Source organism: Haliaeetus leucocephalus, unplaced genomic scaffold (assembly GCF_000737465.1).
Source record: "Haliaeetus leucocephalus isolate CR32 unplaced genomic scaffold, Haliaeetus_leucocephalus-4.0 Scaffold395, whole genome shotgun sequence".
Classification (NCBI taxonomy): domain Eukaryota; kingdom Metazoa; phylum Chordata; class Aves; order Accipitriformes; family Accipitridae; genus Haliaeetus; species Haliaeetus leucocephalus.
In genome coordinates, this window is record NW_010972831.1 from 644,867 (window position 1) to 658,299 (window position 13,433).

The following is a 13,433-nucleotide window of genomic DNA, read 5'->3' on the forward strand; positions in this document are numbered from 1 at the left end:
GTCCTGTTTGGCACCTGGCATGATATTATGACAACAGATACCACATCCAAAGTCTTATGCACTTCAGAGATAAGAGCTCAAATGGATAGTTATATTTAAGTGGTTCTACAGCTACTACTGTTCACTCATGAGAGGAGATACTTACCCAAGGCCTGAGGATATGCTGAAGAGCCTCAAAGGATTAGAAAGAGGCCGTTAACATATTACATATAAAATGATCACAACCCTCCACTCTTGAATTTGACACTGACTTTGATAGTTTCTGCTTTTGGTCATTTCAGACAACTGAAAACATTTTTTGTACTATCTATATTTTCCAAATTCTACAGGCAAATATTATCCTGCTGAGAATTCATAGGCCTCCCTTCCTAATCTCCATGAGACATTCTGCCTTAAATGCTACTGTCTTGTTTAGGTTAGCAGTCGTGCCTGTGACAGCTCTATACACTACCTTCTGGAGCTCCCCAGCTCCACAGAATACTTGTGTGTGTTTTGCAGATGGGGGAGGGTTGCCATATGCCAATGCAATAGCAATTTTTGACTCACAGTCAAAAGCATCCAAAAAAGTCAGTATGCAGGATTTTCTGCCATATGGAGGAATTGTTATTTGGCCTTTTCTCTAGCTGTATCTCATTAAGCAAAAAGGAAAGAAAAAGGGGAGGACATTCTTTTCTTCTTTGCAAATCTTGCCCCTGAGTTCATCTTCATTTGAAAGACAGCATTCATTTCTGGTACCTAGAAAACCAAGTCAGAGCAGAAGGAAGTTGTAAGAATCTAGGTGATTGAGGACAGTGTTCTGTCCAATTCAACAAGTTTTCTTTAAGTCTTTTACACTTTGCATATGACTTCTTTCAGGGAAGAGGGAGCAGTATTACAGAGAGCTAGGACTGGTTCTACTCAGCTCAGAAAGACCAGAGTAGAAAAAGAACTGCACCTTCCATGAAATCTGTAGTGGTGCATTACAGTAAAGCTATTTTTATTACCTCCATATACTGCAGCATTTTGAAGGTGTCACTAATAGCACTTCCCTGATCCTTGTGTGTTCTGCAGTCTGCTTTGCTCAGTATGGGAGGTTTGTTTCATCTGAGACTTTGCTGGGATTTTGCCTTTATTTTTTTTATAGAAACTAATGTGGTACTAACATAATGCAGACATTTGTGTTTTAACTTTACAGAGCTGATATCATGGCTAGTGTACTAACAGGAAAGCAATCAGATACAGGTTTAAAGGTTATAAAGATGTATATAAACCTCAAAGCCTCTCCGCTTCTTTACGATCTTCCTCAATGTAGAAAGATGTCAGGAGGAAAAAACCTCCTCCAAAGACACCAACAAAAGCACACACGATAAAGCTGTACTGCATGCTCCAGAAGCTCCACTGGAATGAGTAAGCATTCTTGGCCTGGATAGCATTGGAGATCTAGGGAGTGAACAAGGCTGTCATTAATCTGGGATAACATCATTCTCCTCTCTTGGTTTAAACAGATTGTTTACGGTGTGGTCCTTGAAAAGAATAAAATTAGGCAGATAGGGTCGAAAAGTCTGCTACCAGAGTTTGTCAAACCCAGTACGCAATACAGCTGTACTTCACTGCTGTCCAGCTTCCATTTGGTCAAGGAAGCTTATGTTCTTTTATACCTTCAGTGCCTCCGGTCACAAGAGTAGGAAATACTGCAACCAGTATTTGTAACGTTTGGCAAACATTAGCTCATTTTACCATTTTCTAGTCCATCTCCAGATAGCTAGCACAGAACAGACATTTGGCAATCACCTTTATCATTTCTTGATGTTATGTGATAACTTTATACCTTCCTAATCAGCATCAAATGGACAGAAACGGGGTTAGCATCAATACAGGCACAAGCAGCAACACTCATTAAAAAGGGAAGAGGTGGAAATTCATTTGAGACAAGAGTGGAGTCTACTTTCGAGCCAAAAGGCATTTGAGGAGTCATGGAGTGACATTATGGGGAACTGGGAAGAAGATACCAAGCAGCTGCTTTTTGCACTGGCTCGAGAATGAGGTTGTAAAAGCTATAAATTACACACATAGATTTTATTTTTGTAGACAGAAAGAAAAGCTGATTTCAAGAAACTCAATAAGATACAACACTTAACCCAGGAACTTAGAAACTCTTCTTAGCATAAACAAAAAGATGAATGTTGAATACAGTCATTTTTATTCCCACATTTGTTCTTGATGGTTAGAATGTGCTATGTGACTTGAAATACACAAATATGAGACTCTTCAACCTTCACTGGGTTTAGTATGATTTTTTATGACAGTTTAGGCAGATAAGAGCATGATCAACTCTAAATGGGCACTTAGGGACCACAGTAAGCATAATGGCCAGAATAGAAACCTAATGCATTTAATTTTAAAATGCTTAATAAGAAAATCCCTGGAGTGCAGAGGGAAGAAAAACAGACTCTGAAAAAGACTATTCTCTGACTCTCCAGACAGTTTTTAAGCTAAAGGGCTAGCTGAAGCAGGTTAGCAAACAATAGCAAGACATGAATGCAGAAGATTTGGTATTTAATCAACAGCAGACATGGGCAGCCTTGGTCTATTGGTTCAAAGAAGCATTCCAGAAGACAATGTTGTGCTCATTGCATACGACCCCACTTGGACATATAGCAGTTTTATTCCTGGATTTATTGTCTCTGTTCTTTGCAAAGTTGCAAGGTTACCCAAGGCTAATCTCATCTGGATAAGCTTTTTTTGTCTTCACACTTTTCGATTAGCTGCTATTTAAGGCAACTGCATGCAAAGTACTTCAGAAGAAGTTTTCTGCACACAGTTACTAGCAGGATGCAGCAGCACATCCAGCAGGAAGCCTCAATTCTCTCTGTGCCAAAGATGGCAAAGAACAGTGGGTAAGAGATACAAACATCTTCATCTTTCAGGCAGGAAGCATAAATCAATAGAAGAGTCAAAGGGAGAATGCACAAGACATATTTCAGCTTTTAAGATACCTCCCATTTTTGCCATTTTTCATGACACAGGGATGTCAGTTATTATGTTCCCCCATGCATACGCCAAATCGGTGCGAGGGCAGTAGTTTCCTAATACACACCAATGAGCAAAGTGGTCTCTTCATTTGCCAGAAAAAGAGAGCCAGCAGGAGGAATCTCTTGGTGAGAGGCGGCTGTCTTCTCTGCCAGACAGATTGCACCCAGTTGAGAACAAGGGGAATCTCCTGTCTGGCTGGACCAGCAGCAGCTGCGCCTTCAGGCACAGCATACTCAGACATTTCTGTCTGGCCCTGTCTAACCCTAACACTGTTAACATGTGACAAAGAAAGAACAGATATACCTGAGGTGAACTTCTGAAAATAAACTTCCATATAAACAAAACTTTAAAACAACAACAACAATTCACTCTGTCTCCCATGTCCAGTAAAGCAGAAAAATCGAAGTGGGTGATCGGTTAGCTACTGTGTGCAGAATTACTGTGTGTTAAATCAAAAATAATGAAGGAGTGAAACAACACTGACAGATATCATCCACTGGAACTAAACCAGTTGAACTGCAAGGAGAAAACAGTACTAGGCTGCTTTGTCCAGAAGCACCTAAGATCAAGTAAATGTAGGAAAGGCAGAGAAATAAGTTCTCAAGCAATACGGGAATCCAAGGTTAAGGTGCTTTGAGGCCAGAGCTTTGAATGCCAAATAGTATCAAAAGGCAACCATTGCAGTCACTCTTGTTCTGATTTTCAAGAGAGTATTGACTAATAGCAAGATTTCAAACCTTAAGATTTGAACTAAGAGTTTTAGGTTTCAAGATATATAAATGTATTATTTGATTAATTTCCATGAAACTCCTCACAAACTTAGCAGAAAGTGCTTAAATCCAAGTACAAAAACATATCCCTTCAAAAATTTATGAGTTTGCAAATTTAAAATCAAAATAAATTTTTACACACTGCGTGGAACTACTTACACCTACAGGTATAGAATTATATTCTACATACCTGCAGTGTCACAGGACCAGAAGTTGCATGCACGTAAAAATGTTCAGAAAAATGTCTTTCTGTATTCTAATACCAAGGCCACCAATTTGAGTAACTTCTAATTTTGGACCAGGAAGCATCTACAATCTGTGAGAGTCTGTCTTTCAGATTCTAAAAGTTTTACCCTAATGAAACTCAATAAGCAGAAAATTCACTTACAATCCCAATGAGATATGGGCTGCCTGCATCTCCCAGCAAATGGCTCACCAAAATCTGCAGGGCAATAGCTGTAGACTGCCGTCTTGGTGTCACAACATACTGAAACAAAACACAACCCACAAGAAAATGAATATTAATAGAGTGATTATCATGAATGGCCAACTACTTATACAACATTCTAGAGAAATGAATATATTCATTTTTATATATTTAATAATCAAACATTGTTTACAAGTTTGGAGACAGAGAAGTTATTCTGAGCAAAAGAGTACACTGGATGTTTTGCTGAGGATAAAACAATTCAAGAAAGCAACACACAAGGGGGAATCCCTATAAAGTAGGAAAAACATGACTCCCCTGCCTCCATTCATAGACTCACAGCAGCTTGTACAGATTCACTTGGCCACGCAACTAACAGAAACCTCCAGCCAGTAACCCTTGCAGTCATACTGATTTACTAATAAGGAGATTCAGCACTGACAGCCTCTGAGAAAAATCTCTTATGACATTGTGGCAGCAGGCATGGTCTAGACTGCTGGGGGGAAACTGGGGTACCTGGAACCTGAGGTAGCTGCCGTGGCTATAAAGGATGTCAGCTGAGACCTGGCAGACCGTGTGAAGACAGAGGGAGGGGACTCAACCTGGCAGACCAGAAGGTGGCTGATGGTGCTTTGATGATAGCTCTGATGGCAGAAGTTTGCTGCTTGTAACTGGATAGCACCTGAGATATAGCTAGTCTAGTAACAATACCTCAGAATGATTATGCTTTTGAGTGCACACAGTTTAAATAACAAGTTGAAGAAGAAGATGTGGTGCACATCCAGAACACAGCAAAGCATCACATAGATTAGAACTATTATTTAAAATGAAATATAGTCATTTGGGGGTAATAAGGGCTTTATGTCTGTGCTACTGAAGATCAACTGTGCCTGAAGAAGTAAAGTATGATTCTATATAATTTGTGTCTCTCTCTTTCAATAATACATTTATGCAAAAAGCATTCACAGTCAGAATGAGACAGAAGCAGTTTTAAACCTTCATACATTTGTTTTCCAACCACTTGCTCATATCAGAGACAAAATGCTTAATATTCTCCCAGTCTTCTACTCCCCAACTTGATTTTTTTGGAAACTGATCTGAACATCACTTAGGGTGTCTCAAACACTAATTAATAGGGTGACTGGTGTTTCACCAAGAGACAAACTCAAGGTATATAAACTATATTGTGGCTCTATAGACACCTTTAAGGAAACACTAACACACATGGCAAGTTGGGTTTAGAAGAAAAAAAAGATCCACTCTCACATTTAACTTATAGTTTTATTATCATTCTTTGTGTTTAAAGAGGCCTCAAAATATTAGATTAAAAAATATTTACCTAGCACTAAGATGTACTTCCCCTGTACTCGGCACTGGTGAGGCCACACCTTGAGTCCTGTGTTCAGTTTGGGGCCCTTCACTACAGGAAAGACATTGAGGTGCTGGAGCGTGTCCAGAGAAGGGCAACCAAGTTGGTGAGGGGCCTGGAGCACAAGTCTTGTGAGGAGCGGCTGAGGGAGCTGGGGCTGTTCAGTCTGGAGAAAAGGAGGCTGAGGGGACACCTTATTGCTCCCTACAACTACCTGAAAGGAGGTTGTAGTGAGGTGGGTACTGATCTCTTCTATCGAGTAACTAGTAATGGGATGAGAGGAAATGGCCTCCAGTTGTGCCAGGGGAGGTTTAGACTGGATATTAGAAAAAAATTCTTTACTGAAAGAGTTGTCAGGCATTGGAACAGGCTCCCCAGGGAAGTGGTGGAGTCACCATCCCCGGAGGTGTTCTAAAAATGTGTAGATGTGGCACTTCAGGACATGGTTTAGTGGGCATGGTGGTGTTGGGTTGATGGTTGGACTCGATGACCTTAAGGGTCTTTTCCAGCCTAAATGATTCTATGATTCTATGTAGCTGTATCACAATAGCAACATTAATGCCACATCTTTAGGGTGAGTGGAACTGCATTAGTGGACACTAAAGCAGGTGGGTAAGGAAGCAACATTGTCCAAGACACCGAGGTTAATTACTCTTGTGAGAATGAGAGCAAAAAATACTTCAGTAGCACATGCAGTCAGGACTTGTACATACCAGTAAGTTACAGCATTTAAACTGTACTGAAACTACAGATCCATAGCACGGATGCAGAAACAGGAAGGACAATAAGCTGTATTAGTGTAATGGCTTGCATTCAGGGGTGGATTGACAGAGGATTCTGTAGCACTGCATTCCTTTCCCTCTTGCAGGCCCCCATCTGCCAGAGCTAGCATGACATACATTCTTGGTATGAAGATTGGAGCACATACAGAATCAAAACACCTAAAAAACATTATTTTGATAAAAACCCATTCACAGAATAATGCATGATTTACATCTTGTGGTTTAAGTATCGTGCCAAGCTTTTTCCATTGCTATGGCTTTCATGCTTTACATCTCTCTCTCACAAACCTATTTCTACCAGTTTCTGTCATGTTTGACAAGATGTATGTGCTGCAGAGTCTTTCCCTAAACCGCAGCTCTTCTGGGGGATGCCAATTTGGATAAATTTTTCTCAGCCAGGTCACCTATTTTCACAAGGCTTGTAGGAACTTGGGTCTTCCTGAGGTGTCTAACTCTTTATTAAACTTGGTTGAAATCCATGGTTTCAAAACTTAAAGACAAAGCAGTGACAGACTGTAGTAAGTCTTTTTTCCTCAGGAAGTGAGGCTATGAATTCCATTTAGATTTAACAGAGCATTTGATCTAAAATGAGAAAGAAAATAGATTTCCCCCGACACAATTACCAAAATTATAGCCAACTTGGCTATCTGTCCTCTTATCTCTGCCTAGCAAACCCTTCTTGTAGGCAGGGTTTTCTAAGCAGTAACAGGCCTTACACCCTGCTGGAATGCCAGAAACACAGCAATGAGCAGTGACATACTTTTTTCTACAGCCAAATTTCCTCTGTTCAGAGAGGGAGTTTCTCAAGAGCTCATATAACTCATTCCATTCAGTGGGAGCCTTTTGGTGCTGCTTACCCCATATCGCAACCAGTTTCAGTAAAGAATCAGACCACATTGGCAGTGCCCCTCTTAGCCAGAAGTGGCCACAAACTTGGATACACAAATCACTCAACATCTTAAAACAGCATCTTTGCACCCAGTAAGAGTACTCTATACAATGCAGTTTTACTGAAAGTCACAACCTCCTTCCTTACTTTGTACACATACAGCTAGCTGGTATCCTTTTCCATTCCTAGTCTCTCCAAAGTAGGTATTTCTAACCATGGATGGAACATCTATTTTTCATTAGGAATATTTAGATAGAGTTCTTCAAAAATAATAAATATTAAAACAGGGATGTCTTGGAGATCTCTTCAGAGTTACAGAAAACCACTTTAATGTCATGTTGCCATCACACTGCATCCAGTCCCCTGCCAGTGTAAGAACAGAGTTATGTCAAACTGGCTGATCTGGAAGCTGAAATCTTTGTCATCCATGGGATGAAGGAGCAGTCCAACAGCTCCTCCTCACTGTGGTCATGGCACACTTTGGCCTAGACTAAGGGCATGCAGTCTACCCAAGTTTTGTTTTCTCTCAGAACCTGCCTGGAGTACCAGTTGAGCATCTGCACTTTGGGAACAGACTCTTGTACAGAAAGAGAGATAAAGAAACTACAGTAGAAAATTCTGAGCTTGGGAAGTAGACCTTGCTATGACAGACTGTACGAGACTGGAGACTGTCCGTTCTTGGCTCTCCAAGGATATCATGTCATCTGTCCTAGACTCAGATTTCCTCACTTTTATTGATAATGACAGGCTGTGTTTGAGAAATACAAATCAAATATTGTTATGCACTTAATACATTGTGGGCATTGCAGGCATGAGAAAAGATAAATGCAATTCTGCTTTCTCGGTGCCCTGCACCACTTCCTTACCACATTTATTTAATATGTCATATCTGTAACTACAAGAGACACATGACGAGCTGTAACAAGAAAAATGGAAGAGAAGGATAGGAGGTTTCCTATATTACGAGGCTCATACAAACTCTGCCTGTGCTATTACTCAGGTTCCTCTGCACAATGGAAACCATATGCAAAAGCTCAAGGCACTGTAGGATTCACTAGGAAAAGAAGAAACCAAACGCTCCCACAAACAGAGACTTTGGAATAGCCATAGCATCCTGCCTGTCCACAGTGACTGCCCAGTTACCCACGCAGTGTCAGCGATGCAGATGACATCCTACACACTGTCATATCCTAGGAGATCCCAGTCCAGATGCCTTGACAGATAACCAGGGTGCCCCAAACAGATCTAGTTTGCTAACTCTGTCATGCTGTCTCTTGGAGCTTTTAGAGATCCTCCTTCAGATTATGTGACAGAGCTGTCAGCTAAAAAAGCAGATGGAACAGACAGGCTGGTAAATGCTCCTATACCTCCCAGGGCACTTCCAAACAAAGATGGGGACATGTTGGTAGCCTTCCCAAACCCATATTAATTTCTAGTTCCAGTATCTCCTATGCTATTAGCCACCAAAAACCTAAAAGACAGAGTCCCATTACCTCACAGATGGAAAACATAATTCATAAGGTACACTCCATGTACAGCCTCCCAGTATGCCAGCATATTGTAAGCAAGGCAGCTACAGCACTTCTCCACTTGCACATTATGACTGTAGTTGTACAGTAGATGATACCTCCATGTTTACAGCTGAATAAGAGGCACAAATGTTGCTACATGCAATGCATCTTGATGTATTAGCCACAAAGGAAGAAAATCCTTATCATTCAGTCAGCATCTTCCTTTGTCTTCAGCTCCACAGGTCGCAGGATAAATGAATTCCTAGCTACATTGTGTGGCTAGTAGTGCCATGTGGGAAGAAAGAAAAGTCATTTTCATGGCAAAATAAGAACATGCATTAGCAAATCCAGCCACATGATCAGATATCCTACCAGTTCACATGGGAAACAATGCAAAAAGAGAAATTACTGTCGTTATCTATGACACAGTTCAGGCAAAGTAATACACTGAACCCATGGGTTTTCAGCAGGATGAAACACAACTCCCAACTGAGATTGCCAATGAACAAGCAGACATCCACAAATTCAGCTGAATTCCATCATTTTTCTGATAAAACAATTAGTAACATTTAGAATTCAACAGATCCAACCCGAAGCACATTCATGGTAATACACTGAATGTCTGCTCTCAGGGGGAACACACCACTCCAGAGCTCTGCTCCACCAAACTTTTCACCCTCTCATTTGTTGCCAGTTGATGCAATACTGCTTGTACCTAAACCCAAAAGATTCTAAAATAAATACAAATGAGGGGTGTCAGTCACTCAGGAGACAAGAACTTCCTCCTTTTCTGGATTTACATGTATCCAGGATATGGCAATGATGCTCCCGATAGACTTCCTGCAGGCTGCAATATGATGCAGCATTCCCTAAGCAAGCTGAGACCTGAGTGATTGAACTGAATGAAAGCACAGGTCCTTGCAAACTTTGCAGTTTGGGTTCAGAAAGGAACTGAAGGAAAGAGCCGAGAGTAATCACCTGTCTTACTTTCCCCATCATAGATCAACAGTATCTAACTCAGCAATGTCACCTTCCTCTTTAACAATGACAGAGGAGAGAATTGAAATGCAGATGTAGGAGTTCAAAGAAAAGTAAATTGAGAAACATTAAAAATCCTTCAATGGTGCCTCAACTGATGTAAAAAGAATGTTGCAAAAACCCAGCGATCTCAAAATAAACTGAAATAGAAGCTAATAAAAAATTTCATTTTGGACCAGTGATAGTTTTTCTGCATCTATTCACTGCTTCAAGGCTACAGCTCTTGTCTCATAGGATAATTGTTCCTGACCATTCTTTGACAGTCAAAGAAGAAACAAAACCCTCTTGCTGCCGGCTGATGTTTCAAGCAGGCAACCAATTCACTAATACTGACTGCAATTTTATTTTTTTTTAAATTAAAATTCCAGAGTGCAGAAAACTGTCATGTAGAGAGCAGTACCATGAAACAGTAACTTGAGAACATAATGCAATAGCCAATATCAGCAGTGCTTTGTTGAAGAACCATGAAATACAAGTTGTTTCATTCCTTCATCTCAATCAGAATGTAAAGAAAGATTCTTCAAGCTATGAAGTGTGAGGATAAACAGGCTCATGTCAACAAGGCAAGGTCAAGTCAGTGGAAGGAGAATTCTGTAGTGCCTCACAGCTAGTCCCTTTTGTCACTAGACGTTGCTCAGCATTTGGCTATATACTTTCACATCTTTTTACATGGAAGACTGTAATAGAGATACTTTTATCTCTGCTCAGCTTTTCTACCAGTTGTTTTTAGTTGGCTGTAAGGACTACCAAGCAAGTTGTGTATCTGAGCAACTAAGACCATACTGACAGCAACCTCATTTGTAAATTTTCAATTCCTGTGGTAGCAAGCAATGACAGCCTTGTAGGCAACTGTGTTCCACATGAGCCACAGGCTGCAAGTTCTCTTTACTGTCCTAAACTCGTGACATGTTATTGTGCATCACTGCATGTTGTGCTACATATTAATGAATTCACCGTGGTTCTTACATGAAAGATTTATTATGGCAGTGGAGTTTACAGTAGCAATCTGCAAATAGATTTGAGCTCCCTTAGAATGAAAAACTATTACATAAAATGGAAAATGCTCACGTGACTCTTGCTTAGGATCTCTTCAGCTACTGGTTTTCCATCATTAGCCAGAGGGTGGGAAACAGTCAGAGATTCCTGTTCTGCTTTGCCCTTACCTTTGTGTCTTCTCTCATTTGTTCTGATGTCTACACAATTTCCCTACTTTGCTTTCTGTCAGTACCAGCTGCATCAGCATTTTGCCTGTGCCACACTTGTCTCAACAATCTCTGTCTCTCAGGTAGCATCCCACTTGAAATGTTTGGGTTACAGTCACACCCACTGTTCTGCAACACATGGATCCCACAGAAGCAGATTCTCCAAAGTAGAGAGTCTGTGTCTCATTTGTGATACAGCACTCTACTCTTTGTAGAAAAGGATAGTGCCAATTCAAATGCTTTGTTTTATGCCCATGGGTAGCAACAAAAGGACTGTCAATCATTTTAATAGCTCTGGCTTTGGTACTTAAATCAGCTTTCTGTAGTCTGATTACTAGATATGAACAAGGCGGACCATTTCCTTGCTTATTTGACTGATAAACTACATTCAGCTTGTTCATACTGTGGAATTTAAAAAAAAAAGTCATATAAACTACTTCATAAGACTGTGATGATCTGCATAGTTCAGTGATAGTAACAACAATATCTCTCCCATGTTTTACGCAGACACCGATTAGTGACTGTGGAGCTACAGCATAAACCAAAGGTTGCCAAATTTTTCCTTTGAGTAAAAACTCAAGTACATTGAAAAATTACTAACCCTAAAAGCCTTTGCAATGATAAAAAGAACTAGCTCCTCATTGATATCTAGACTAACTGTGCCACAAGATGTGTGCTTTTCACATCACTCCTTTCTAAAGAAAGTTACTGATAACAGAATTCAAATGCAGTAATGCACTGCTATTCTTTGGGCTTGTGGTGTCAGTCCTGGAATCCCCAAGAGTCTCATAAGCATCACTGCTTGCCTAACACTTTGGCAGTGTGGCACCACTTATGAATTTGACTTGCAAGTGCTGGAATTTATCTGTACTGTATTCTGGAATAAAGGAACTTGTAATAGTTCACAGAATGATGAACTGTAACGGATTCACTAACTTCAGCCTACAGAATATTGACTTTCTCTTAATTTGGATCATCTTTTCAAGCCTTTGGAGCACAAATAGAAAATCTCTGATTATAGACAGAAAGTGACCGTCTTTCTGGTGCAGACCATTTTCTGGCAGACATCCAACAACACAGAGCTGTACAGAAAATCCAAACTAGTGTGTGTACCAGAAGCACTAGCTAGTTCCACTTGCATGAGTTTCATCCAAATCAGTACATCTCCTTTCTGGGCTTACAATGAACTTGAACTACTGCACCACCATATCTATGTTGTTACTGGCACCTTTGCACAGCAGTACATTGTGGCATGTGATTACCAATAAGGGTATTCTTCATAAGAGTTCATTCTTCTCTTCCTAGAAGGTGGAGGTCCTTGTGGCCACCAAGATGCAGGCTTATGAACAATATTATGTTGAGAAAAGTTGAAAAACTCGAAATAAGGAAATAGTTTCACAAGCACTTACCAACAGTATGTCTGTCACAACAGCCCAGTTTACAGATAAAAACAGTTCTCCAAATGCAATAAAAATCTGCAAAAAGAAGAAAGCAGTGATTATACATACTGCATTGACCTTCTTTTTTGTGAAGATGAAGGCAGGCTTACTGACTATGCTCATCTATGTAAGAGTTGTTGTACATACCCATCTACTTATAAATTAAACATCTGTCTATGCTTAACAAAAACTAACTTTTTCTTAAAAGGAGAAAAGGAACCAGAGAAGGTATGTGGGTTGCTTTGTGTCACAAATCCTCAGCAGAAGAGCCAAAATAGGAAACATATACCACCCTCCCAAATAAACTGTAATGAACTGCTGAACCCAAGAAGAGGAAAGCAGGAGCCTCTGAAGAGAAACATTCAGCACAGGTTTAAAAAGTGCTCAAAGATCTCCCTTTGCTCAGGTTTCCACATGAAACCAATAGAACATCTCTATGCCAGTACAAGTACTCTTAAAGGCTCCTTCAGAGATAACTTCCAAAATGAAATGGACTCCAAGAGACAGGCAGCCTCAAAGCCTTAGTGCCCTGTGGGAATTCCCTAATTCATCACAGATGGAGACCCAGCCATCAGGAAAAGGGGTAGGGCCCCCAGCAGTTCTTACACCTGTGGTCTTAGAAAAGATTAACCCTTTCAGCGAGCCCTTGACATAGATTTGAGCAGGCTATACAGACTAACCAACACTTGAGGAAAACATTAAAGCTATGCTATTAAGCTGGAGCAGTTCTAGAAGGCAGAATCTATTTAGTGACACAGGCCACAAAGTCAGATGGCACCTAGGAAATAAAATCCATTATAACAACAGGTGCCAGCATCTTGTTCAGTAAGGTCTTGGTCAAGATGTTGTATTTTGTTGATGAAAACACAGTCCTAAGAAAGGCACAGTGGCAAACTATCAGATGTTTTCAGAGGGGTAGCTTACATTCTCCTAAGAAGAACCAAAACTACTATAAATCTCCCTATGATACTCCTACCTCCTCTGTGTTTCTTGC

At 40.4% G+C, this 13,433-nt stretch overlaps 1 protein-coding gene across 3 annotated transcripts in view; it reads right to left on the minus strand.

Moving 5' to 3' along the window:
* Positions 1-542: 542 nt before the first annotated feature.
* Positions 543-13,433, minus strand: part of SPNS3 (spinster homolog 3 (Drosophila)) — a 30,091-nt gene continuing 17,200 nt past the window's right edge. Inside the window, exons 9-12 of one of the 3 annotated variants that reach the window (XM_010573495.1) lie at positions 12,410-12,475; positions 4,171-4,269; positions 1,251-1,419; positions 699-735 (exon numbers count right to left, since the gene is read on the minus strand). In XM_010573495.1, coding sequence (XP_010571797.1) covers positions 1,252-1,419; positions 4,171-4,269; positions 12,410-12,475 — 333 coding nt within the window. In that variant the 3' untranslated portion in view covers positions 699-735; position 1,251. Of the gene's footprint in view, positions 736-1,119; positions 1,420-4,170; positions 4,270-12,409; positions 12,476-13,433 lie in introns of those variants that run through there. The other 2 variants (XM_010573496.1, XM_010573493.1) reach the window with 2 other exon arrangements.